Source organism: Mercenaria mercenaria, chromosome 10, assembly GCF_021730395.1.
Source record: "Mercenaria mercenaria strain notata chromosome 10, MADL_Memer_1, whole genome shotgun sequence".
In the NCBI taxonomy this organism is placed as follows: Eukaryota; Metazoa; Mollusca; class Bivalvia; order Venerida; family Veneridae; genus Mercenaria; species Mercenaria mercenaria.
Window position 1 is genome coordinate 14553896 of NC_069370.1, and position 27323 is coordinate 14581218.

Sequence of the window (27323 nt, forward strand, 5' to 3'; positions counted from 1 at the left end):
AGAAATGATAAAAATGTCCAAAAATCACGGTCGCGAAAACGGGTGACAAATATGGAAAACGAAAGTAAACATTTAAAATTCTTGATGAAATACCTGGTTTAAATTTCCTTTTTTTTTACCATACTTATTTAATACTTATATTTTCTGCTTATTTAAATCATTTGATCTCTTTGAACCAAACAAAGCCTTGGCAATGATAATAATAATAATGTACGCGCTGACTGAATATATATTTATAAGTTAATTGATATTTCAAAAGATAAGTGTAGTAAGTAGTTACTGTACTACAATTTCTGTATAAATTAATATTGACATGATTTGTATTCTTAAGTTTTTCTACTTGTTCCGTTTAAGAGTTGGGCTTACACAGAATAAATACGTTCAAAGTGGGTCGTTACTTCCACGATTTGCAGCGACAATCGGGAGAATGTCTGAGCATCAGCACGATTTTGGACAGAAATATCCTTCTCACCACAAAATCTATCCTGACAATATGCAACCGGCTTGCAAAATGCTTGGATGTTCTTCACAATGGATCAATGGTTATTGGAAACCTCAATATAGACAAAGTCTTAGTTTAATTTAGAAATAATCAGTATAATAATTTTGAATTCATAATCGCAAAGCTTTAAAATTCAGGAATGTTCTTAATGTTTGACAGATTTCGAATGTAAATAAATTTTGATTTAATTAACGACAAGAAATTAGAAGTAAATATGTTAGTACTGAAGTAATCTAGGGAAACTTTGATTTATTTCACAGATAATTGGAGATGTTCGGTTTCGGGGCCAACCAGTTCTTCAAAACACACAAGAAGACAGTTTTAACGACATGTTCCAGATGGGAAAACTTGTACGTTCCCTTTACAAATGTAGAAGGTTTGCTCAGAATGTGCATTACAAACAGTCATATTCGACTAAATTATAATTAGCATACTCTGACCTTGAAAAACGCCGCATGTACAAATTATTAAAAATGCCACTTATTCTCGATGCGTATATGTGTCTGAAAGTTCATTACTTATGCTTGGAGACATACTAGTGCATATGTAACACCATATAAAATATTTGCCTGAATTTTAAAACTTTTATTGTCGTTTATGAGACGTATAATCTCGATGTTGTTCTTTATCTGTCAGCTTTTTTTCTGGGACTAGCTGTCAGCAAGCAGTGAAAACCTTTTTGAAATATACGTTTGTATCTGATTAAAGCATATGGGAAGGTTTATTTTAATCTACCTTTCTTCGAAAAGGTACCGATCATGATGAACTAAGATCATTATGTACGTATGCTATGCTTCGACTTTGCGCTTTCTTCAGTATTATTCGAAAAAGAAATAAAAACTTCTCCCTACTATCATTTAGGTCGCATGGTACTAATGCATTTCCTTTTTTATTGCGTGTTAACGATTGTCTCAACAGAATGCAATTCAAAAATTTAGAGCATTTCAGTGGTAGAAACATTATACGTAACCATCAGTGTGAAATGCCTATTTACGAAATAATTGTGCTTATATAGCTAAGTATAAGTCAAGAATGAAAATACGTTTTTTACAGTTTAGAAGGATCTTCTCGTTACTTTCTTAAATGCAATGTTCGCTTTATTGTTACTGTTCAAGGAATACATATGTAAGAATATTTATAGACTGTATTTAATGTGTTCATAGTACTACTGTAGTGATCACAGTACCCATCACGAAAGCTAGTTCACTAAATCTGAATATCAAACGGTCTTTATTTTTGTCCAGCTCCTTAGTCAATAGTTTTATTTAAGCCAAAAAAAAACACATACGTTTCTTCATTTTGAAATACATTTTAGAAGAGAGAAATAATTTAATTCTAACTTATCTTGGTTTCAGTGAGTTTGATGCATTGCATCAAAAATCTACTTATTCTAACATGATGCACAATTTGTTCGAATACATCAATTATTTACAATTAAAAATATTGTTGGACTACATTTATGACATCTTATTATTCTATTCCTTCATATCTAAAAGTTATATTTTGTGTACTGTATATTTTGGTACATGAGGGAATGTGCTGAGTGTTTAGTAAACATTTCGTAAAGTTTTTGTTTGGTGTAAGTTGAGATTTACTGAAGAAAAGATTGTATTTCAAAACATCAACAGAAATCAGAAAGGAAGTAGGAAGCGTGTTAAGATATTCTATGTTTCGTGCATTTGTGTGCATATTTGTGCATTGTTGAATGAATAATACATTTGTGTGTATGTTTTGTGCATTGTCAAATGAACTTCTTTATCGATAATTTAAAAGTAACAGGATAGTTGTCTTTGTATAGTACAAATATTGTCCTACCCGTGTGTTTTTATGATATTTTCTAAGTCCAAAGGGGCCATAATTCTTGCAAAAAAGCAGGATTGAGTTATATTTATTGCTGTACAAAGTCATTTTGATGGTGAACAAGTGTTGCAAGTTTTAAAGCAATAGCTTTGACAGTTTAGGAGAAAAGCTGACCTTAACACAAAACTTAACCAAGAAATCTGATTTTCTAAGTCCAAAAGGGACAATAATTCTTGCAAAAAGCAATGTAGTGTTACGGTACTTGCTATACAGTGTCAGCTTTTAATGGCAAATAACTAAGTTTTAAAGCAATACCTTTGACCATTAAGGAGAAAAGTTTACCTAAACGCAGAACTTAACGAAGAAATCTGATAATTTCTAAGTCCAAAAGGGGTCATAATTCTTGCAAAAAGCAGGATGGAGTTAAGATTCTTGTTGTACATAGTCAGCTATTGATGGTGGACAAATATTGTAAGTTTTGAAACAATTGCTTTGATAGTTTAGAAGAAAAGTTGACCTAAACATAAAACTTAACCAGGCAACGCCAACGCAGATGCCGACGTCGATCAAGTTGTTTTCCAAAAAAAAACAGATGAACTAAAAATTAGGTTTATTTCTAAATGGCGTATCCTTCACCCATGTACTGGTAACATTAGGCTAAAATGTAAACGAAATCATCAGAAGTCCCAACAGGAAAAGCTATAATTTAACACAGAAATCGGTACAGAACTCCGCTGCATACAAGACGATGGAAGAGAGCTGGACATCAGTGGCAAAAGATCCACCATGGATTTAAAACTAGTCTACTGGCGCCAAAACTCACTCTTTAATCCATCTATTTTTCTATATTACAAGATAATGAAACAAGTCCTTGTCAGGTTTACCCCTTACATACGTATCAATAACCACAGTATAACATTATAAAACACAACGCATGTTTATGTTTATGTAAAGATATATATATATATATCAAAACTCATCTAACCGTAACCGTATGTTCTCAGTGACTTTGCAGGGGACGGTTGCACTAGAGAGAAAATATTTCAATAATTTAAAAAAAAAAGTTATTTCCAGAACATAAAAGTGTGAATAAACTATTCTAAATTTAATAACTTTGTGACAAAACAGCTTTAGTTTACAAAAACCAAATACAGAATATCAAGCTCTTAACAAGGCGAAGCGCACAAATGAAAATGCACTTATGTATGTATTTATGTATATAGGCAATACTGACAGGAAAACATATCATAATTATAGTATATTGGAATATATACATTTAATACTAAGTATAGACTGTTTTCAACATCGTCTTTACATCGTCATCTCAACGCAAGGAGTGGATAACTTCACTTTTTGCGCTAAGGTGACGACATGTTGGTTTATGTTATTTATAACCTTCGTACATTTCTGCAAGTGTCTTAAGATCTTTTCTACAAATGCAAGAACTCAGAGCCTTGCGACCAAAAAGAATACCAACTTCTTATAATACTTTTTTTTTTTATTTTCAAAACAACAACGCTTAAATAAATAGATAGATTAATCTTATTAATCCCTGTGCTTTTGAAGCAACATGGTCTCGTCAATATAATGATTCCCTTGTCTGTCGAACTCAAAGGCTGGAGTCTTAGTATGGTTACATACCTCTACCCCAATCCTGTTTGGTGCAGAAAATCTGTGTTTGTCACCGACGATTTCAATACTATTATGATAAAAATTGCATTTGTGATAAAGTGAAAACTACTGGTATTTTGGTACGTGCAGAAACAGTATCAATTGGTAAACATGTTCTCTTTGTCATTATCATGACAAAATATTCACAGATCTATCTATCAACGATTCATCGTACTTATAAAGTCGTGCCTGAATAAGGTTTTATGTCTTTACAAATTTTCATTCTTATATACGGGTAGGCTGATATAACAACTAGAAGCAAATTACTCTTTGTAAAAGACTTACATAACCCTAATGACAATACAATGTATAAGACAAATCCGTCACGGTGACGTACTCTCCATAAAGAAGTGTCTAGACATGCTTCAGAAATGCCTGAAATCATGATGAATTGAGAAAAAAAGAAGTTTTTACATAGAGAATAAACATGACCTTTTGTTTGAAGGAAATTAAATAATAAAAAGTGTATTGCCAATACAAAAGGTTTTGTTCATGAAGCGACAGTCCTTTGATATTTAAAGATATGTGATAACATATTATACATATTGATTTTAGAGACTTACGTCTAAGGTATATTATTAATATGTACCTCTATTTTCATGTTTACTAACTCTTCTGGTATATTAAGATTATAAATTACCTCGCGGTAGTTAAATGTTTTGACTTATGCATGTAACAGAAAACAATGATTCTATCTTTAAGTTAGTATGGCACATTTTCATTTTCCATGGCTGGTCTGTTATTGAACCAAAACGGTGGCCTGTATCTGTGACTACGAAAATCGGACCTTATTGCTCTTGGACAAAAACTTGTCCCCTGTAAATCACTGTAGGTGTTGGTTCTTTGTAGAGTCTCATCAAAGCCCTCCAGGGAACTGTCTCTGCTCAGATGTGGAGGATCGTCAGTCTAAACAGCAACAACAAAATATTTTGACTTCTGTGCGGTGACGAATACAACGTTTATATTTTTTATAATTGCTATAGGATAAACGCAACGGTAATTTGACTTGACATTAAAAGCGTGAACGGCTAGCAACGATTAATGTCTAAAAGAACGTTAGGAAGAAAAGAAAATGTATTTTTCAAAATGAGAGATGAGAGACATTGACTATGGACCCGATCGGACTTCACGCTAAAAAACTGGATGGATTATCCTTTAACCATAGAATAATACATACATTTATGCTAATGTTATAAACCTATCTCAACAACACATTCTGTCAGAACTATTAACAAACGAATGGGTTATAAATCTTACTTACGAAGGTGGTAGTTCTGTTTACAATTTTCTTCAGGTTGCTCAGTGATCTGCAGTTAGTTTGAAAATTAATGCAAACAAAATTCTACTGTTCAGTTAGTCTCTACATGGATATCTTAAACAAAAGTCTGACGAAGGAGCAATCAAATTTTTAAAATCATTCACTCAACAAACATTCAACTTTGTGGAACTTACTGCAACAAGTAAAATCAAAATGTGAATGCAGAAATTAGGTGTTTTAGATTCAGAAATACACAGGGTACTGGTACTGATGATAATCCCGGACAGATGATAAAGACGACCACCTTGGAATTTTTCAATTGCTATCGGATGTTTATAAAGCTGAACACACCGTCTAATAGCAACCACTAACAACACCTACTAGTGTAACCAAAAACAAAATTGGTAAGTGTTATGTATAAATAAATGACTTAGTTTTATCTGTATAAAAATATTTATCAAAAATTACTGGGGAAGAGAATATACTTTGCGCATGCACACTGTCAGCACATGAAGGCCTGATATTGGGTCACTTTTCATTATTTGATCCGGAATGACTGTAGCATTTTTGGGAAAGTTTCAATATAATGATGAAGAAAATTTTGTAAATGACAAAATGGTCGAATTTATCATCAGTCAACGTTCGTACAGTCCCCGTTTCACATACCTGTTTCAGGGCCTCACTTTCTGTGAGTTTGCTTACTAAATATAAATTTGAATTATGTTTTCAGCAAATGTTAAGCTTTATTTTGATACCAACCATTGATAATAATTTGCAGAAATAAAAAGTTACAGGTAAAAAACATCATTTTCTGTCCGGGTTTATCATCAGTACCAGTAATATTACCTTTTCACGTACACAAACATAACTCCTGCAGCAGCTAGGGAAAATGCTGCTATGGCACCAACCACAGCTACGGCGACCACCAGATCTAAACAGACAAAATTCAATAATATTTGTTGCAACAATATTGTCCCCACACGGCATTTATATACTATCCTGTAAATTTCAAAATACACTACATAACTACCTCTGAGTTCAGTATATATCAAATCAGTACGTATGTCTCCGCCAATCTACTCATATCATCAAATGTTCATCAAATATGCATATATAATATGTTTCTTTGGCCTGTTATACAAACTAGCATTTAAAAATATTTCCCGTGGGTTCCAAAAATTAATTTTGAAACCCACTTAACTCCTTTAAGTTCTTGAATGAATTAACGTGAACAGAAAATTTTTAATTCTATATCGGTGAATTAAGTATTTAAGTATATTTTGTGTTTGACTACACTTTCTTATGCAGAATGGAAACTTGGTCGCATTCCAAGGTGCGATTAGGCTCACCTGTTTCAGAACTATATTTCTGTGTAATAAACGATGGCGTCGGCGGTATCTGTTGAGGTACTGGCGTGACTATTGACGAAGCAAGTACCGCTGCTGTTGAAATTCCATCCATTTCTGTTCGTTGCGATGATAACACAGAACTATGAAACGATGATTCTGAAGCCGCTCGATATGTGTCGGTTCTTGATGGTACTATAGATGTCATTGAAGTACTTGTAAAACTATACTTGATGCTGGATATTTCTAACATTGCATTTGTTGGTGAAATATATGTGTTTACAGCAATAGATAGTATTTTATTTGACATAGAATGAGTAACTGAGGAATGTAATTCAGACTGTGATAGAACTGGTAAGCTTGATAAGATTTCAGTGATAAAAGTGACTGACGGGTCTATATGTGGAGGTGATGTACCTGAGAAAGAACTGTATAAATAGCTTGAAGTTTCTGATGATGTTTCAGAGTATCTTTGTGTTGTCGGCAATATGCTTAGTACTTTACTCAAATGTGTCTCACTGCTTTCAGTGACAAGCGTCAAATGTGTTGACAATGGCTCAGTATGAACATATGTATCATAAGGCGAAGAAAACATGACTTCGGAAGATTCGTCCGTAAAATATGATGTCATCCGGTCTGTAACTGAAGCTAGTAAAACACTCGATTCTGCTTGAAAGGAAGATCTTGGAGTCAACGGCAATTGTGGATAATCGGATAACATAGAATGTGATACTGAAAGTAAATTCGAAGTTATCATTTTAGAATATAATGTAGATTGTGATACTAAAATACATTTTGATCTATCACTAGAATATAATGTAGACTGTGATACTGAAAGTATATACGAATGTATCCATTTAGTATATGGTAGTGAACTGTAAACGTTATTGAGAGATGTTATCTAGAAATTTCTGTGAACGTGTTGAAGTTAGTTTGGTTGGTATAATACGCCATAATTTTACCTTTTATATACTACGCGTAATGCTTCCGTTCTATTGATAACTCTCAAGAATATTTATTATTCATTTATTATAAAACGGATATTACAATAGACAAACCATTGGCGTAAAAAATGTAACACTACCGTACAATGAAAATATAGTCCGTTTCGTGCAAAAACGAAGACGGACTTAGAACTAGCTTTAAACAGTAGGTTTTGTCTTTGTTCAACATATCCAGGTGTAAATTTGCAAGAAAAGAAAGATTTTCAGCTGTAGATATCATATAGTGTTAGTACTTACATTGGTCGTCTAAAGAAAACAAACCAATCCAATACTCCTGTCGGCAACCCTGCACGCTAACAAACCTGTCCAGTAGATTATCGTAAGAGTTATAGCAAGAAAGAGGTGACCATTTCCCTGCTTTGCTGTCGCAATTTGCTTTTCCGTTGAAAAGCGCTGAAAATCAAACACCCAAAGTAAACATCATGCCTACATCATATGCAAAGGTAAAGGTACTAAGTAACCGCTCAGGATTATTCCGGTAGAAGTCTGTAAAAGCTTGAAATATATTTAGAGTTTGACTTAGTGGCTGGTCAATTCTTATTGTTAATAATATTATTATTGTGGATTCAAAAAAGAGACAAGACATAGTACTTGACATTTCAATCTACTCCGTCCACGATTTTTTTTTTATCTTAAAGTGGCATTATGCGATTCTGAATACTGCATAAAGTGTGTTTTCTTTAATGTTTTATAAAAGCAATTTTCGGTTGCTGTGCATTTAAATGTGTTAAATCAACGATAATATCGCATGTATATTTAAAATTGATGCTTTAGAAATAAAGAAATCGGGTTTATGAAATAACAGTTTGTTTCTTTAATCTTCCAAGCAGTGATCCTCCTTATCTCTAGAGATTTCTGAAGTTGAAGGGAAGCAACTCCTGCGTGCAGTTTAACTTTCCCCAGGCTAAATAAGAAAAAGTCATTTTTGGAAACATACTATCTCGTACTGTTAACAGGAAGAGTTTGGTATATTGGGTTAAAAGCTACAAGTTCCTCCACCTTTTTTACACACACATCTATTTCAGCTGGATTCTTAATTGAAAAATGCGCATAATTCCACTTTAATTGATCCAATGTTATCTCTGTCATATATTTATAATATAATGACAACCTACGATTTTTACAGAGACTTTTAATCCCTCTTTTGCTGCAGTTTTCAACACGATATTGTCCTTTTTTGTTAACAACACAACCAGTAACATTCGTTTGTATACCACGTGCTGCAAGTTCCTGTAGCTTAGCTGCCGAGAGACAAATATCATATAGCTGAAAGTGTATCCTTCTTTAAACATGACAAATATATACATAGCTTTGTATCAGTAATTTAAGGTTCTAGACGTATGTATTTGTACGATTTTGAGATTTGTAACAGTCTTTGAAGCCACCAATAGTGTCTTTAGAATACTTTTAAGTACGTGTATTGCAGATGCTAATAGACTATTTCATATATCTAAAGGATAAATCCTAAAGTCTGTCTTAAAACTGTAGTTATTAATAGTAAAATAGCTTTCTGTCCAATTCTCTTTTCACATTTGCTGTATATTATTCATGTTATGACAAAAATAAAATATGTAATTTTGTTTAAACCGATAGTAAACTCAATGAAAAGTTCATTGCAACCAGTCAATATACCAGTAATAGCAACTGGGTCTGTTCATTAGAGACAGTGCTTCGTGCAACGTATCCTGACTCCCCTAGTACCGGACATTAGCTGAACTCTATTAAACTAAAGCCTTGTTATGTGTACAATGTACATAAAAGGATGTTTCGGTGTAGGTAACATATGTCATTAACGAAACGAAGATTGTGACATGCATGACATTAACATGCGTAACAATTTATGATTATTGTTAAAGCTACCTTTCTTGTAAAGTGACCAATGTCCTCCACTGATATTGCCACACGTTACCACTGAATTATGTTCACAGGATGCACAAGATGAAGTCCTACTAAATTTTTTAGATTTGAGCTCACATCTGCATATGTTTCCCTGTAAATTGCAGAGCTTTATTTTTCTTAAAAACAATGTATTTGAAAGAAAATGATATAAATAAAAATTTGAAATATTTCTAAATTATTCATTTTTAATCAAGGATGATTTATGAATATGATATACCATTTTATTATATACCTATATAAATTCTGTAAAAATATCGGCTTGTATTCCACAATTAAATATGAACAGACAGACAAAAATTCCGTATTGTACCTTTTAAAATCCGTATTGTAACTTCCGTATTGTATGCTGTCGGACTATTTTCATAAATATGCATGACCCGACAAATTTCTATAAATAGCGCACATAAAACTTCACTATGTTCCATTTAATATCGATAAACATTGAAGATTTCGTTCAAGAACAAAACAAGAATCAAAATGGTAAAGGTACGATCCGATCTGGCAAAATCCACTCGAGCCGAATACTGCATCCCAGATCAATCTACTGTTATAATAACCCTATTATATAGCCGTTTAGAAACACGTAGTCTTTACACGAGATTATAGTGAGGACACATAATAGATGTATCTATCTGTAATTTATCTTTTTTATGTTTCTAATATTCACATACCACAATTTAGTATACCTGTAAAGCAACGACCATAGACTGTGGTCCACAACTTTCAATGCACGTATGTGGTAAATTGTACGACATATTAAAACCATCTGGAGGGACATTCGCTTGAAAACAGCCTGCGAAAAGAAGAGAAGTGAAGTCAACCAACCTATCTCTGGTGTCTGCCGCTCAACTAGAGTGTCGTGGGTTCGAGTCTCTCTGGGGTAACGATCACACCTTCTAATATGACACCAGTACTGTTATTTCTAGGAAGCGGATTCAAGATTGGTTCAAGTAAGCTTGTAGCTGCCATCACAATCAAGCTAAAATAAACTGGTATAAACTAACTTAGCTCTGTTAAGTTACGCATTTTCCAGCGAGCTAATATTAGCATAAAATTTACCGAATAATTACACTGAGAAAACCAACAAACACAAAACAAATATATAGCACTTGGTTAAAATCACAGAAAAAAAAACATGAAAATAAAATCAAATGTTTGTTTAAACATCTTTTACTTGAAAATTTTGTTGCTGGTGTTCACTCGCATCCTCTAAATCTGTTTAGGTGTATTTCCTTTGTTCACTTATATGGAACATTCCTTAATTACTTTTTATATTAAAGGAAGATATTCTTGTATTGCGTTAATTGCACAAATTTTGTTACAAAGGCTTGCATTTCTTAATCTATTTACAAGGTTTTCATTGGTTATTAGACTGTGGTATGTCACTTTCAGGGAAGCGGGCGTCTAGGCAGGTGTCGTCAAATATATAATAATGGTCAAGGTCGTTGTCACTGTCAATGAAAATATAAACAAAACCTTTAGTTAGGGTTGGAAAATTTCAATGTACCTTTGTCTATAGAGAATATTATTGGGGTTGTATTTGGGAATGCTGTGATAGAAGACAATATCACTGTTACTTAAAATGTAAAAGGATATCCTATGGCCTACTATTTTCATCCCCCGCCGAAGGCGACGGGATATAGTTGTTCGTCAGTCCGACTGTCTGAAACTATATCTATGACATGATGCGGAATATTTAACTTAAACATGGTATAAATGTTGACTGCTGTAGAAAAGTGCCACCCTGTAAGTTTTTGTCAGACTGTAGTTGTAAGACTGAGATATTGCCCTCTGTACATAAATCATACAGAGTTACATATAATTTTCTGTCTGTCCGGAATCATATTTCAAGCATGGTTGGAAGGATTTCTATAAAATATGGTAAAAATAATAACTGCTATAGGACAATGCAGCCCTATTAGTCATATTTAGATTAATTCAAACAGTGAAAGTTGAATCGAAGTTAACTGAAGCCCTAGTTACACTGAAAGATGAGACAGCTTAAGACAAGTTACGAACAGCTGAAAATCGCAAGAACTCGCAGAAATTTCTTGTCACAATAGCTGGATGGTTTTGTCACAAGACAGGAAGTTTTCATGGGGAGGTTTCCATCGTATTAAAATCCTTACTGTGACCAGCCAGGTCACAGAATTCTTGTCTTTCACTTTTTACTTTTGTTCTGCAACAAGTCTCATGTAGTTTTATGAGGTCGCGGTCCGTCGTTCAAAATTTGTACAACTATGCCCAGCTATTCGCATTTTAGTCATGATGAGTTGAGACCAGTCATACGACCGATCCTAAAGTCAGTATCACGACCGGTTAAGACTAGTCGTGCGAGTTGGCCTTGACAATCGTAGGTAGTCAGGGTTGACTGTACAATAAATCCCGCAGTGTATTGCGCGGCCAGTGAGTCAGTTAGTCTGTCCGCAGAATTCTTATGCGACCGCTACGTTGACATCGCAGAAAAAGCCTCAACCCTACAAAAGATCGCTCTACGTCGTACGGCTGACACGGTCGTGGACAATTGGCTGGGACGAGAATCGAGTACAAAATATAAAGAATTTAATTTTGGTAAACTCGAATAAGATCAAATGAAGTACACTTACCTTGTGTCCACACCCACATTGGTTCAGCGGCTGTAAAAATGAGTAAAAATGAGTAGATGTCAGGCAGGTAGCAAACTGCAAGCTTTATCAGTTCTTAAAGCAGATACTAAATCAGAATGTTAAATATGAGCATACAATAATAGTTTTAGCGGGTTTTTTATGTTTTTTTTTAATCAGAAGTTTCTAAAAAGTAATAAATCAGTCAATAAAATGATCTTTTGAACGAAACTAAGCTCAAGAAGAGGTAATGGAACGTGAATTAACGCTACTAAATCAGCCTATTAAATGGCCTTCATGATAAAATGCGTCAAAATGTAAACACCAAGTTCAAAAACATTCGATAAAATCTGTGATAAGATTTTTTGGAATCATTGAACGCAGCCAGGCAAAATAATAGTGTTGGTTTGATTGAGTCTGTTCAATACAGGTAATGAAATGTCAAGAAGAAGAAGAAGATGATGATGGATGAGGAGGAGAAGAAGAAGAGAATGTGATAACGATGATGACAAAAAAAATGATGATGAGGGAAAAGGACGAAGAAGAAGATGGATGTTAAGGAGAAGAAAATTGTGAAGAGGGAGAGGAAAAAGATGATGATTAAGAAAAGGAGTAGATTAAAATAAAGGACATAAACATGATGATGATGATGATTATTATTATTATTATTATTATTATTATTATTCAGCCTTTTGCCTAATCATAATTATATTCTAATTAATTATAATTAATTAACAAATTCGAAATAATTGAAAATAATTAATAATTGAGACAAAAGTCAATGAAAATAATTGTAATTAATTAATTACTGACTCAGATTTGACCAATAATTATCAATTAAATCTAATTATTCTTAATTATTGTGTCTCATGTGTAAGTGCTCAGGTGAAATTTCACACTGTAAAGCAGTCATAGTTTATATCTATTATGCTCTAAACAACAAGGTGTCAACACCTTAATTTTGTATTCTTTCATCACATACAGATTTAAGATGCATTTCTGGTCTATAATAACTTTAATTGTTTTTGCTACACAAAAGCTGTTATTTGCATTATTTTTCTTAAGAAAATATTGTATTGATAAAATAATGTAACAGTACCTGATAACAATTTGGTTTTTTTTCCCCTTTTTCAATCTATTGAATAAATAACAGGGGTCCAAACAAGTTTTTGTTTTTGTCCAGTACTGTTTACTAATATAAAATGATTTTATATAACTGAAGAGTGATTTCTGAGTGAATACAGTAGTGTCACCTCATATACAGAGGCCAACTTGTAGGAAACACATTATTTGTCTTGTTTGCTTTTCAACTGGTATCCTTCGGCAAAATAAAATATTTCAATACAGCCAATTCTTAAGGCATGACTTGATGAAAATTATTTGTAGCTAATTACTTATCCTAAATAATTGTAATTAATCAATTATTTGTAATTTAATTGACAGGATTGGCAAAATAATTGTTATTAATACTTACTATATAAAATAATTAGGCACAACCCATTTGTTATTATTATTATTATTATTATTATTACGAATATAGCACAATGATTTAATAATAACAATGATAATAATAACTTTCAGATGTTGCTGCTTCAGGTAATAAAATATGTAAGGTAGTGATGACAGCAGTTGCTAAAAATACCAATTTTGTAATCAGTGTGTGCTATGAAAAAAAGTGTGTGCGCAAAAGTAATGCATCGGTCATCTTTTATGGTCGAAAGTATATGTCGAGATATATTATTGATTTCACAGTAATAATAATATTGATTCACTTACCTAACAGTTTTGTATATAGAAATATGACCATTTGAAAAATGATGAGAAAGTAGATCCTTCCCCTTGGCAAAATATATTCCATTTATTTCTGATATTTAGGAACGCTATCTATGCACAGTTCTTGTGGCAGTAATTTGGTATACAAAATTAAATTCACAGATATAGTCCACTTCTGACTGCCCTGAGAATTCTTAGTTGTAGTTTTTATGTGCATTTCCTGTGTGCATTTTCTGTGCTCATAATGTTGCGTATCCGCTGTCTGTATTTCCTTTTTAAACCTATATGATGCTAAAAGATAAATAATGAATACATAATTATTCAAGTCTTATACATTATTCTATTTTAAAATATAGAGCTCAATGTAATAATAATAATAATAATAATAATAATAATGATAATAAATTGATGTTCTCATGCCTTTCCTACGTAGACAGGTTTTTTTTTCTTAATTTCTCTGTAAGAAAATGTGTTATCACACTGGAAACTACTATCCATAGCTTTGAAATTAGTTTATAGAAAAAATATATGTCTGTCTGACATAATCCATAACATGTTACTACTAATATTTTACTCTCCTTATTTCACTCTACAAATTTGATGTATTGATAAGTGACTAGAATAAGTGATCAGTACTTTCTTTTACTATATTACAATTTGAATATAATGATATAATTTTAAGTTTTAAAATGTAATCATTAATTTTAATGGCAAGATGCTATTTAATATTCAGATCTGTAACTGGCATATGGAAACAACCTGACAGAAACATGGATCGCTGGCTGAAAAGTGGTTTCACTGATGGAAATCAACAGAACCCATTAGTAATTCTGAACTTTGTACTCCTAAATGTATGATGTAACGTTTGGCGAAGTTGGTCTGGCACATTTCTTTAGATACAAGTGTATAGTAGTTTTCAATTTAAAAAATGAGGGACAAAGTATTTACAGAAAGTAGACACATTTATTTCTGTTAATTGTCAGATTTTCTGATTATTTACAGTACATATAGAGATCAGTACGTAGACATATCTGATTAACAAACTGTTTGAAAGAGTGGGATATAACTAATTGTTATATTTTCAATAAATCACTGAAAATCATTTAAAAAAAAACAGAATAATTTCAAATTGATGATTTTATAATATTCGTGGAAACAATATGATAAGCTATTTATTAGAAATAGTAATATGAAAATAGAAAACACTTACCCTCGCTTATTTTCAAATATTTCTTTCACTTAATATTTTGTCATAGAAAACTGCGTTAATCAACATGACGTATACAAGTGAAACGTACACTTGTTATTATTTGATAATATATCGATAAGTTCATCAAATAAATTGTAGCTATCTGATAAACTATACATAAAAAGAAAATAGCCTCCAATCCTTTCTTATCTCATGCCTGATAAATCTTTCAATTTCATTCATTTCAAAAAACATTTACGTGCAATATTAATCGCGGAAAACTCACCTTTCCCCCCCCCCCCCCCCCATCCCCACAAACTACTTGTCTTTTTCAGTTTCTAACGGCAACTAATGTTGCTGTAAATCCATGTCCGCCTCGGCAACGGTAAAAATTAATTAAACAAATGATTTACTTACGGAGAATTTTATGTAGTTACTTAGTTGCTGTTATATGGCTACGCACTAATGCAGTCAAAACAAATACAATTTGCGCATAGCTTCATTCTTACAGTTGTCCTGTTAAGCTGACGTGTTCAAATCTAACGTATAAGATATAAAACATCGATTGACCATTGAGTATAGATAACAGTTTTTCAGATTAGTAAAGATTTTCAGTTATTTATATATAAGTCATTCTAGACCCTTCGTCTTCGTATCAAACATGCATGTTCAATTCATGGAGGGCTTACGAAATAAAACAAGTAAAAACAAGTAAAAACATGGTATTGACAAGGACTATAGAGTAGACGCAGTGGTCCAATGGTTAAACTGTGACCGCTCGGTATGATCACACGCCCCCGCGCCCCACCCCACCCCTTACAATTCTAATATTCGGATAAGATACCGTGGTATGGTTGTTTTAGACCTACCAAAGAAACTTCCTGAACTGAAACTATTACTAACACCCTCCATATAATAATTCGTGCATACTGCAAATACCAGTCTTCGAAGCACACCGGCATGTCTTTCATGATATTTATTAAAAGTATAACTGAATTAACTTTAACTGCATTAAGTAGCAAGCAATGATAAGCCTGTGTTATCTTTATTTAAATAAGGCCCTGTCTCATCGCCCAGCAGGGGATTGTCGGATCAGCAGTACAACCAATCAACAGTTACCAGCTGATAAAAACTATATACATGAATAAGGAAGTGTTCAATTTCATGATTCACTTTTAGTAATTATACTACATGTATAAAAGCTGAACATCTCTTATCTGAATGTGAATTGCTTAAATTAAGTTTTCGAGTACTAGGCTAATCTCAGGTAAAAACGAATAGATTCATGTTTATGAATTCATCAGCTGATAATACGGTTATTTCTCCAAAAATATCTTGAATTTGATCGAAACAAAAAAAAACATTTTGGAGGTAAATTTTCCATTGTAAACTTCAGCTGTTTTGGTTCAGATCATTTCAATAGCAAGTTTTCCTACGTAAAATATATTTTGCTGTTTTAGTTAGTAATCACCATTTATATCAAATGATTTTGAAATATTTGTCCATATTCCATATTCATATGGATAAAAAAATCAAGTTCTGCTACCGTCGCTGGAGACATTCAAGTCTTATTTGGTTTTCCGGCAAAATTAAAAAGTAAATCCTAAATCAGGGAACCAAGTAGTATTTTCTGTCGTAGAAATGCACTTGCATTCTTAAACTTCATTTACTGTTGTACTAAAAAACATGGCAAAAGAAGTTTTAGATCTAGAATTTTAAAGATATCTCAAAATCTATTAATTTATGAAAAAATATGAGTGCTGAATTGTTTATAATATATTTTTATTGCTTTTGTTTATTTTATGACTACACTCTTAAAGCCCTTTTTGAACGTTTTGAAAATCACAAAATTGCGATTTCTTTTATTTTGTTGAAATTTACGATGCAAATTAAAAGGTTCTATTGTCACCCTTTTAGTGAGCGATGTAAATATAAACATCAAACGGGATTTCTATTAAGTAAGCACACTGTAAATTTAAACGGTAAGATTTCAAGTCAGATTGTGTAAATTTATGTGCAGTAGACCAATTTTCACGTTATATAACAATTTGAACCAATGATATGAACACATAGAAAGAAATATGAAAATTATTAATGTCAGTGCTTCGAAATGAAATGAATGCTCAAATAAAATGAGCGCTTCAAATGAAATGAGTGGTCGATTGAGATGAACGTTTAACTGACATATAATCTCAAAAAAAAGAAAAAAAAAACACTTCCATTCTCGAAACTAAAGCAATTCAAAAATATATATGGATGAAGATAATTACTAAAGAAATTTATGGTTGCTTGAACCACGTTGAGTGTGGGATGATAACTTGTCTTTTTCTAATTCAGTCTAAGTTCAGTTTGGAACTATCTAAACAACATAGTATGCATATTAATAGCATCTATGTAATCTGTTGTAAAACTGCCTCTCCAAATGACTTTTGGTAATTTTCATATTGAACATATTTTGCGGCTCAGTTAGTTCCAATCATACTCCCGCTTTATTCGCTTTGGGCATACGCCGTTTTTCATGGAATTGCACTCTGTGTGTCACTGATTTGCACTGATTCTTCTTTGTTGTTTTTGTTTGTTTGTTTTTTTTTGGTTTTTTTTTTTTGGTACTTGGGCAAATGTTGAATTATGCTCAACCTGGAACTAGAGAGCGTGAACGTTAGCACGCATGTTCACTACCGTCTATGAACAGGTTCAATCAAACCGAACCTGCAACATTTTCATTTTTGTTGTGTTTATCCTGATATTCACGCCAAGACGAAATATGAATCCATAACCCATTGCCCAAATGCTCCCATGAAAAATGCTGTTGAGAAATAACATGTGTTTAGACATTTACTCACTGAATAAAACTAAAACCTGAAAATTCACTAAGAAAGTTGCATAAACCTAAAATTACCAATACAATCAGCAATAAAATAACAGTGGACTCATTATGCCATATTTCATCACTAGCATGGAACTGCATTTCAAGCTACTACTTCGATTTTCATTTACGGACTTATGAAATCATAATGATATTGCTATATACCTTATTTAGGTTAGAACCAGTGACTGTTACAAACAACTATGTCACAGACAGATGGGGTTTAATTCTACGACGATGTCTGTCACAGGAGGAGGAAAATGTGCATCCAGACCGGGACTCGAACCCGGGCCCGAATTCCGTTCAGACGGTCTACCGACTGACCTACCCGGCAGCCTAAACATCTTCTCCCCTTTTTAGTAGTCAAGTCCTATACCGTGATATACTCCCCCGCAATCCCGAGTAGGTTACTAGAACAATGTGAAAATGATCTCGGGGATTATTTAGTCACGGTCCTATGTTGGGCGCCAAATGACACAGAGTGAGAAAAATGGGAGCCAGACCGGGACTCGAATCCAGAGCATCGGAATATCGTACGACGCTCTGCCGACTGACTACACATCTCTCTGTTTAAATATTCAAGTCCTATACCGTGACATGTCATTTTTTTTTCATTTAAAAAAATTGATGTGCAATTATATTCTGATCGTGATTTTGATGTAATTGTGTAATTTTACGTTTTTTTCCGTATTATTGTCATGTACTTTCAATGCAATTTACCATTCATAATGTTTCATCAGCGGTTGGAGTCAGAATATATACAAAGACAATTATACATTCTTTAACCTTGCATTAAAGATAATTATAACATTTTCTATTTGCACATTTATGCATTACATTTTGTATTCTATAAAATATTTTAAAGATTTTTTGAACCCCCCGACCCCCCCCCCCCCCCCCCAAAAAAAAAAAAAAATCACAATGAATACGCAACAGATCTCCCGACCATATTATTTCTCTTTATCTATTTATTACCTCATTAGAATATATGAGTTCACGTAACTTTACTGTATATATTAAAGAATGAAATAGACTACTTATCAAGATATTAAAGCGACTCTGTTTGATACATACTTAAAATACTTGTATTACTACCGCTAAATTGATAAGGCGGCGCATTTTTGTGCTGCCAAAATGAACCATCATTTCAATGACATTGAATCATAGCGATTAGTAAACATTACCTAAATAACAGACTGTTCGATTATTAATTAAAACTACAAAAGCATCGTTGACCTCGAAACTGAACTATTGAGTATGGCGGCATATTTCTTCCACGAGATAGCTAGGTAGCTATTGCGATACTTCAAAAAATTATCTCGAAATTTTGTGCTATAATATTTTCAGGAGATGAATAAAAATATCTAGAAAATATTGTTTATTATTGAAATGTTTTCAGAAAAAAAAAATGAACACGTTTCCTGAAATGTTTATAAATTATCGTTATAGCTACCTAGAAATCTCGTGGCAGAAATATGCCATCATACATATGTTTTTTTTTATTTCCAGGAATCGTTAGGCTATTCGAAGAAACGTTTCAGAAAAGTTCGAAATATCAAGATAGTTGCTCACAGTATCGACATCTATCTATCTATCTATCTATCTATGTTTACTGCCTCACGCCTCTTGCGAGTATTATGGGCAGGGTGCACGCCGGGTGTTAGTGAAGATAAGAAGACTTCCAGGCATAGTAAGAATATAAGACATAGCATGGGTGTTAAAATGTTAAAAACAGTAGAATAAAAGAAGGTTAAAAACAACTGATATATTTAATACTGGGACAGGGTCACTGCCTGCTTGAAGGATTCAAGATCAGACAGAGTCGCAATATGCCGGGATAACCTGTTCCACAGGACTGTGGTGTGGGGGAAGAAGGAGAATTTAAAGAAGTCCGAGTTGACGTGAATTTGGCGGAGACCGAGGGGGTGCATCTGTCTGGTTAACCTGGTAGGGACTTCTAAATAAGTTGGGAGGGGGATGGCTACAAGATGGTGATAAATCTTGTAAAACATGACCAGTTTGGTGTCTAGACGTCTTTTCTCAAGTGTGTTCCAGCCTGAGGTGTTCTGTAGGTCCGTTACGCTTGTGTATCGTGAATAATCATTTTTGACCCATCTGACTGAACGTCGCTGGACCATTTCCAGCTTGTGCATGTTAACCTGTGTATGGGGGGTGGGGGCCATACAGATGATGCATGTTCTAACTGTGGTCTGACCAGTGTTTTGTATGAAAGTGCTTTGACCTTTTCGTGTTTTGTTTTGATGTTGCGTTTGAGGAAACCTAGTGTTCTGTTTGCATTTGTTGTTATTCTGTTGATATGTGTGTTCCAACTGAGGTCGTTGCTGATATCGACACCAAGGTATTTTGCATCCTTAACTGGGGATAATGTTTGACCATGTAGCTTATAAGGAAACTGGATGGGCTTTCTGCTACGTGTGATATGGAGGAACTGGTACGTGCTGGGGTTGAATTCCATGTCCCACATTTTTTCCCAAGTTTCTAAGTTTAGGAGATCGCGTTGTAACCTTTGACAATCTGTGAGGGAGGTAACTGCAAGGTACACGGCTGTGTCATTTGCAAATAGCCGTACCTGGGAGGTGACTGTGTCAGGGAGATCGTTTATATACAGTAGGAAAAGCAGAGCCCCAGGACAGAGCCCTGGGGGACCCCGGATGTGACAGGAACTTAATCAGACATATGACCGTTGACCACGACAGACTGGGATCTACCTATTAGAAAATACCTGATCCAAGACACGATTTGTTTGGAGACACCATGTTTTTAGAGTTTGAATAGTAATTTAATGTGGTTAACCTTATCAAAAGCTTTACTGAAGTCTAGTAGGATAAGGTCGGTTTGTTTACCTGAGGAAAGATTCCTTGATATTTCATCAACAAGTTCTATTAGCTGGGTCTCACAGGACCGTTTTTCCCGGAACCCGTGTTGCAGCTCATATAGAATGTTGTGTTTGGAGAGCTGTGTGGAGAGGCTAGAAGCAATAATATGTTCTAGGAGTTTGCATTGAACACATGTTAGGGATATGGGCCTATAATTTGCTGGGTCACTAGTATCACCTTTTTTGAACTATGGGCTACATTTGCCTTCGTCCATTCAGATGGGAGTTGCCCAGTATTTAGGGATCTTTGGACTATCAGTGGTACTATGTCAAGGATCTCATACCGGAGCTCCTTAGGAACAATGAGCTTTATCAGATCTGGGCCAGCAGCCTTATCCACCTTTAGGTTTTGGAGAAGTTTCAGGACACCTCTGGGGTCAATGACGATATCGTTCATAATCGGGTATCTAGTTTTACCGAGGGCATTCTTACATAGTTGGGTCAGTGACAGTGCAGAAACTCCCGAAAAAACAGACTGAAACTGTTTATTCAGGTTGTTTGCTTTTCCAATGCATTCTGAGTTAATTTTACCAGTTGTCTGATCTTTTATATAGTGGGGCAATACCTTGGTTGTCTTGTCTGGCATTTTTTATGAGTGAGTAAAGTTTCTTAGTGTTGAATTTAGAAGAGTGCGTGTTGTCTGTATGTTGAATGTCAAGAATGTTTTCGATGTATGTTTCGTAAGATAATCTAATTTTTTGTTGGATGGGGTGTTTAATGGTTTTAAATTGCCGGCAACACTTATTTTGACTACTGTACGTGCAATTTGACCTTTTGAAACAGTTTGTCCCTTTTTCTGATTAAACGTTTTATATCTTGGGTGACCCATGGGAGGAGCTGCTTGTACCTATTTTTTTTTCATCGGGACAAACTTAAATATGCCTTCTTGTATTAGGAGTTTAAATCTGATCCAGAGGTCTTCGACTGGGATATCCTCTGCATCTTTAAGAGCTAATAATTGGCAGCGGAGGGCACTTATGCAAAAAAAAATATCGACATACTAATGTAAATTATCGTAATAACATTTCCAGGAAACGTTCCAAATTTGAGATAATCGTTTCAGAAATCTGCGTTTTATCAAGATAATTTTTTAAACATCGCTAGATACAATGTAGGAACTCGATTAGAATATTGGAACAAGAACATATTCTACTTACGGTTACAGAATTCCGATCAAACCGACCGTTGTTGACATCACCAAATCGATCATGTCATGTGAAAATGAAATAAATTTAAGAAATTAAGCTGAAACGTACATTTGCAGCCGGCTTGTGTTTAGATTAAAGAATTGTCCTTTTTATCTGCTTATTGTCCAGGTAAAGTTTATGGAAGAAATAATCAGAATTTAAGTAAAACGACGCAAGTAGTAGAGTAACTTATCATAAATTATGCACCCCACCTCCTAAGACTGAAAGGAAATTATAATATTTCATATAAATGTCTAACTAAACAACTGATAATATATTTAATGAAGTTACAGAAAAGCAGGAAAGCTAGAAATCACTGGTTCAAATAATACTATACTTTCAATATACTTAATTTTTCAGTTAATCGTAATAATTTATGTCAGTGCATTAAAACGGATTCTGTCAAGACACTGACAGTAAATGATATTTTTGATGTTTATACTCATGATGAAGTCTGTTATTAACTTTGAACATAATGTCGGAAATGCAAGTAGATTCATGTGATTAAATGTATAATAACTTATATTTACCAGACAGCCTGTCATAATCTTTATACTGTCATTATTACTGAGAGATCTGACCATTGCATAACTTTGGGTTTATGACACACATTGTTAATTATTTTAGCACTCGGCAGAATTCCGAAAAGTTGTTGGTCCGACAATCATGATTGCAAAGTTTTGATGCGGTCCGCCACTTTCTCAACCGATACGGTCCGACTGACTGGCATTTTGTCCAAATAGTAATTGATGACGTTTCAGGACAGCATGATAACTTTTGACTGTCTCCGTTACATCCAAGCTTATTCTGCATATTTCTGTTAGGAAATCCTCAATGAAAATCCATTGGGAACATTTTCTGGTACATGTACAAAGTATTTGTATTGATAGCATCTCTGATAATGAATTCATGTTGATATTAAAGCATAAACTTACCTTTCTGACATTTTATGAATGTACAGTGTTCCAGCCAGGATTTGAAAAGGGCAGGGTGATACTGGCCTTCTCCCCAAAGAAAATTTTGAAAAACAGAAGGCTAGAGAAGGCCTCAGATACATTTTCAGCATAAACTATTGTAATAGTCTTTTATGTGATCCTGTTCTGACTGGAATCATTGTGTGACATGGACAAACAATAATCTTTCAGAGTGAAACTACATTTTCATTGGCGTGTGTAGTTGTCATATATGTCCTGGACCTCTGGGTTTTTTGCAGCCTTTTTTGTTGTCATTTTATGTGGGAGAGGTGGACCTCAGTCTGGGTAGGATGTGTGGTGGTGTAAAACGTATTTCAATTCCGTAGATTTTTTATGCCCCCGGCATTTACTGATGCGGGAGGCATATAGTGATTGTCCTGTTCGTCCATCTGTTGGTTCGCCCGTCCGTCCGTACGAAGTTAACCAAATGGGACCGTTTCGTCTAGTATCAATACCCCTTACTAGAATGACTTGATACTAATGCAGATATAACCTGTGACCATTCCTCATCTTCAGACATCACCTGACCTCAGTTTGACCTTGAACTTGACCTCGTTTTGGACTTAGGTTCCTTTGTATCTACAAGGATGCCACCGGGGGCATCAAGCGTTTATTGAACACAGCTCCTTGTTTTTTTTTGTTTGTTTTTTTTAGCTCACCTGTCACAGAGTGACAAGGTGAGCTTTTGTGATCGCGAATCGTCTGATGTCTGTCCGTAAACTTTTACTTTAAACGACATCTCTTCATAAACCGCTAGGCCAATTTCATCCAAACTTCACAGGAATGTTCCTTGGGTGAAGTTCTACAAAAATTGTTCAAAGAATTGAATTGAATTCCATGCAGAACTCTGGTTGCTATGGCAACCGAAAGGAAATACTTTAAAAATCTTCTTCTCAAAATCCAGAAGCCCTAGAGCTTAGATATTTGGTGTGAAGCATTGCCTAGTGGACCTCTACCAAGTTTGTTCAAATCATGACCCCGCCCGAGGGGTCATATGATTTTACATAGGAAAATCTTAAAAAATCTTCTTCTCAAAAAAGCAGAAGCCCTAGAGCTTAGATATTTCACATGTAGCATTGCCTAGTGGACCTCTACTAAATGTGTTCAAATCATGACCCCGGGGTCACTTGATTTTACATAGATTTCTATAGGAAAATCTTCAATTTTTAAAAAAAAATAAAGCAGAAGGCCTAGAGCTTAGATATTTGACATGTAGCATTGCCTAGTGGACCTCTACGAAGTTTGTTCAAATCATGACCCCCCTGGGTCAAAATCGACCCCGCCCCAGGGGTCACTTGATTTTACATAGGAAAATCTTCAAAAATTTTCTAAAAACACCAGAAGGCCTAGAGCTTAGATATTTAACATGTAGCATTGCCTAGTGGACCTCTACAAAATTTATTCAAATCATGACCCCCATGGTCAAAATTGACCCCGCCCCAGGGGTCACTTGATTTTACATAGGAAAATCTTTAAAAAAATTCTAAAAATAAACCAGAAGGCCTAGAGCTAAGATATTTAACATGTAGCATTACCTAGTAGACTTCTACAAAATTTGTTCAAATCTTGACCCCCGCCCCAGGGGTCACTTGATTCTACATAGATTTCTATAGGAAAATCTTCAAAAAAAAAAAAATAAACCAGAAGGCTTAGAGCTTAGATATTTGACATGTAGCATTGCCTAGTGAACCTCTACAAAATTTGTTCAAATCATGACCCCCCCCCCCCCCCCACACATGGGGCTCTTTGAGAAAGGGGCAGGGCGCTGCGCCCTTCTGTTCCATGCTAGCTGTAACACTGAATGTATATTTTGTGTTTTGTTTCTGCAATTTAGTATTATCAGCAGTCTGTTGTGTAGTGAAACCCGTGTCAGGGTAGATATCTCCTCGCTGACATTTATAGTATCCTGAGAACTGCAACATCTCCAACAAAATGGCGTCATTAAAAAGATCAGTGCAGAAACCAGAAATTAATGAAAATACATGCCTGCATAACGTACAGAAAGCAAAAATGAGTATGAAATAATAGAAATGAAGGGGTTCTGTCTTAATACAAAGGATAAGTGGCGAAGATTCGTGCCTGCCTTGTAAAACAGCATGTTAAACTGGTAGTTTACAGAGGCCCTTTTTGCTTCTGCATTACAAGTTCATTTTCGGTCAGGTGGATTATTTTTCAATCTGGCAGATTTTTAGACCTTGCGGAACCGAATGTCTGGCCATTTTTCCCAACTTTCCTGAAGTCTGCCCAGATTACCAAATTACCCCCTAAATAATTCTGAAATATGTAAGCAACGGTTGCTGACTCAAACTCCCAACCAAATTTTTGGAATTTTCAGTTTGCATGTTAGTACACATTAGTAATGTGGTCTGCATCCAAAGTTTATCAGATACACTTCAGGGTATGTATACATTGTAAACTGGTGTATAGTTACTATACTAAGTAATAAAATAGACTGTGTCGAGAGTTTAACAGTCTGATATACCTCACAATGACCTGATAGTTAAATTAAGGTAAACCATTCTTCAGGATGGCAGTCATGACACTTATATGTTTCCTGTCATCTGCTGTGTGCTGAATTGTCTTTAGTTATTAGTAGCTACATGGTTTCTGCCAGAAGTAGTGCTTTAACAAAGACGTTCTTTTAAATATATTAAACGGAAAAATGAATTTCAGGCTGTGTCAACATATAAATACAAAGTGGCAGGGCACTCATAGTATGTTTATTATTAAATTAAAATTATTTTATTTCTCTTTCCTCCTTTCCAGATAGCTAACTTAAAAAAAATAACCCTCCAAAATTGAAAATGACCCCCAAAGCCCCAAAGACAAAGGGGTCTTGATCACCCTCTGTGAAAATTTCCGAGTGAAAACCCTAATATCTTCAGTAACTTCATCATTTCTAAAGAAAGGCATCTGAAGGTTGAAATCAAGTGTGACATAGACAAAAAAAACTGGTGAAAATCCAAAATAACTTGGAAATCCACTTACATGACAGTCGATCATGGGCATGTTTTATACAAACAGCTCTTATTATGATAAAACTTATCATTTTTAGAGCTTTCTTCAAAATCTTTGACCCTTTTCTCTTGATATACTAGTATATACAGTTTTACACAAGGCAATGAAAAGTTTATTTACAAGTTTGGATAAAATGTATTTATCAATCCAGTTTGTGGTCATGTGTATAATATAGTATAAATTATTCTGTATCTTTATTGTACCCAATAAATTTTAAGAGCCAAAAGTGGAACACATTACAGTTGTTTTCCTGTTTGTTTTGTAGAAATATATGGCCTCTCTTCTACAGTGAGACCTAGTGCTGTCTTTGTACCTTTTATCTGTATAAACATCATAAATAATGATTCAGAACTACAAAAGCTGTAAATAATATTTTCAAATAACCAATTTTAAACATTTCAGAAATTGCTACTGAAGTGAGATTATAAAGAAGGCAGGAAGATGGGGTCGTTGTTTCGGAGTGAGGATATGACTTTATGTCAGCTGTTTCTACAGTCAGAGGCAGCTTATGCTTGTGTCTCAGAACTGGGAGAACTTGGACTTGTACAGTTTAGAGATGTATGTACAGGTTATTTCTACTCAATTATGGTATATTATTATTAAATTCTGTATTGAAATAAAAGCAAGTAAAGAGGACTTTTTCTTTGTACTTACAGTCACTAAGTGCTTCTCGATTTTGACACAATTGATGTAAATCAGGTATTTTGCTGATTTCAAGGTTCATTTATTCTTTTAAAGATTAACGAAAATACTGGTAGATTGGTTAAATCACCTTTATTGATATATTGTTTCAGTTGAATCCAGATGTGAATGCTTTCCAGAGGAAGTTTGTGAACGAAGTGAGGAGGTGTGATGAGATGGAGAGAAAACTAAGTATGTATTACTGTGTGACAAAGATGTTGATAGGTTGGCTCGATTGTGTACCTCGATTTTGCCTGGTACACTGATTTCGTCCAATTTGTACTGTCTTGAAACTTTGCTGCGCATTTCAGTGTAACAATCATGTGATCGGGTTGTGGAGTGTTGTATGAATCAAGCACACCTAGTGATACCTCTGGAGAGGTGGTATCTTCATGCAGAAGCAGATATTCTCTAAAAAGACCATTTTTTCATTCTTTTAACATCTCCAGAGATACAATTTTCATACAACAAATAAATTATCATCTTCCCTGTGGTGTAAGCTCAACACAGTGGCATTTTTATGCCCCCGAAGGGAGGCATATTAGTTTTCAACTGTCCGTCTGTTAGTTCGTCACAACGTTAACTTTTTGCATGAAGGCACTTTACTCGCGAACCACTGCACCCAGGACCTTCAAACTTCACATGCTGATAGTACT

General features: G+C 34.3%; 2 protein-coding genes across 7 annotated transcripts in view; one reads left to right on the forward strand and one right to left on the reverse strand.

Annotated features, from left to right (window-relative positions):
* Positions 1 to 3767: 3767 nt before the first annotated feature.
* On the reverse strand, positions 3768 to 15576 carry LOC123560055 (uncharacterized). Of its 3 annotated transcripts, none has more exons than XM_053552299.1 (11): positions 15463 to 15576; positions 13860 to 14147; positions 12087 to 12116; positions 10167 to 10273; positions 9442 to 9571; positions 8697 to 8822; positions 7819 to 7974; positions 6581 to 7309; positions 6078 to 6162; positions 5235 to 5280; positions 3768 to 4879 (listed from the first exon to the last, which is right to left on the reverse strand). In XM_053552299.1, the coding sequence occupies exons 2-11, from the start codon at positions 13939 to 13941 to the stop codon at positions 4676 to 4678; spliced, it is 1695 nt and encodes a 564-aa protein (XP_053408274.1). In that variant the 5' UTR covers positions 13942 to 14147; positions 15463 to 15576; the 3' UTR covers positions 3768 to 4675. The 3 variants fall into 3 exon arrangements, with proteins under 3 accessions (XP_053408274.1, XP_053408275.1, XP_053408273.1); XM_053552300.1 differs by lacking the exon at positions 15463 to 15576 and adding an exon at positions 15067 to 15273 and having other exon boundaries at positions 6090 to 6162; XM_053552298.1 differs by lacking the exon at positions 15463 to 15576 and adding an exon at positions 15067 to 15272.
* Positions 15577 to 21989: 6413 nt separating this feature from the next.
* The window catches only part of LOC123560057 (V-type proton ATPase 116 kDa subunit a 1-like), a 43731-nt gene continuing 38397 nt past the window's right edge, over positions 21990 to 27323 (forward strand). For all 4 annotated transcript variants that reach the window (XM_045352306.2, XM_053552301.1, XM_053552303.1 and 1 more), the window contains exons 1-3: positions 21990 to 22123; positions 26389 to 26544; positions 26781 to 26859. In XM_045352306.2, the coding sequence (XP_045208241.2) occupies positions 26428 to 26544; positions 26781 to 26859 (196 nt within the window). In that variant the 5' untranslated portion in view covers positions 21990 to 22123; positions 26389 to 26427. The remainder of the gene's footprint in view (positions 22124 to 26388; positions 26545 to 26780; positions 26860 to 27323) is intronic.

Bases quoted from the DNA above. Each gene is read 5' to 3' on its own strand.
- LOC123560055 (XM_053552299.1), bottom strand. From the start codon at position 13,941: ATGGAATATATTTTGCCAAGGGGAAGGATCTACTTTCTCATCATTTTT. The intron at 7,975-8,696 runs GTAGGTTGTCAT...TTTGATTTTCAG, and splicing joins TAAAAGTCTCTGTAAAAATC to CGCTTTTCAACGGAAAAGCA. The intron at 7,310-7,818 runs GTAAGTACTAAC...ATTTACTTTCAG, and splicing joins GTTTTCTTTAGACGACCAAT to TATCACATTCTATGTTATCC.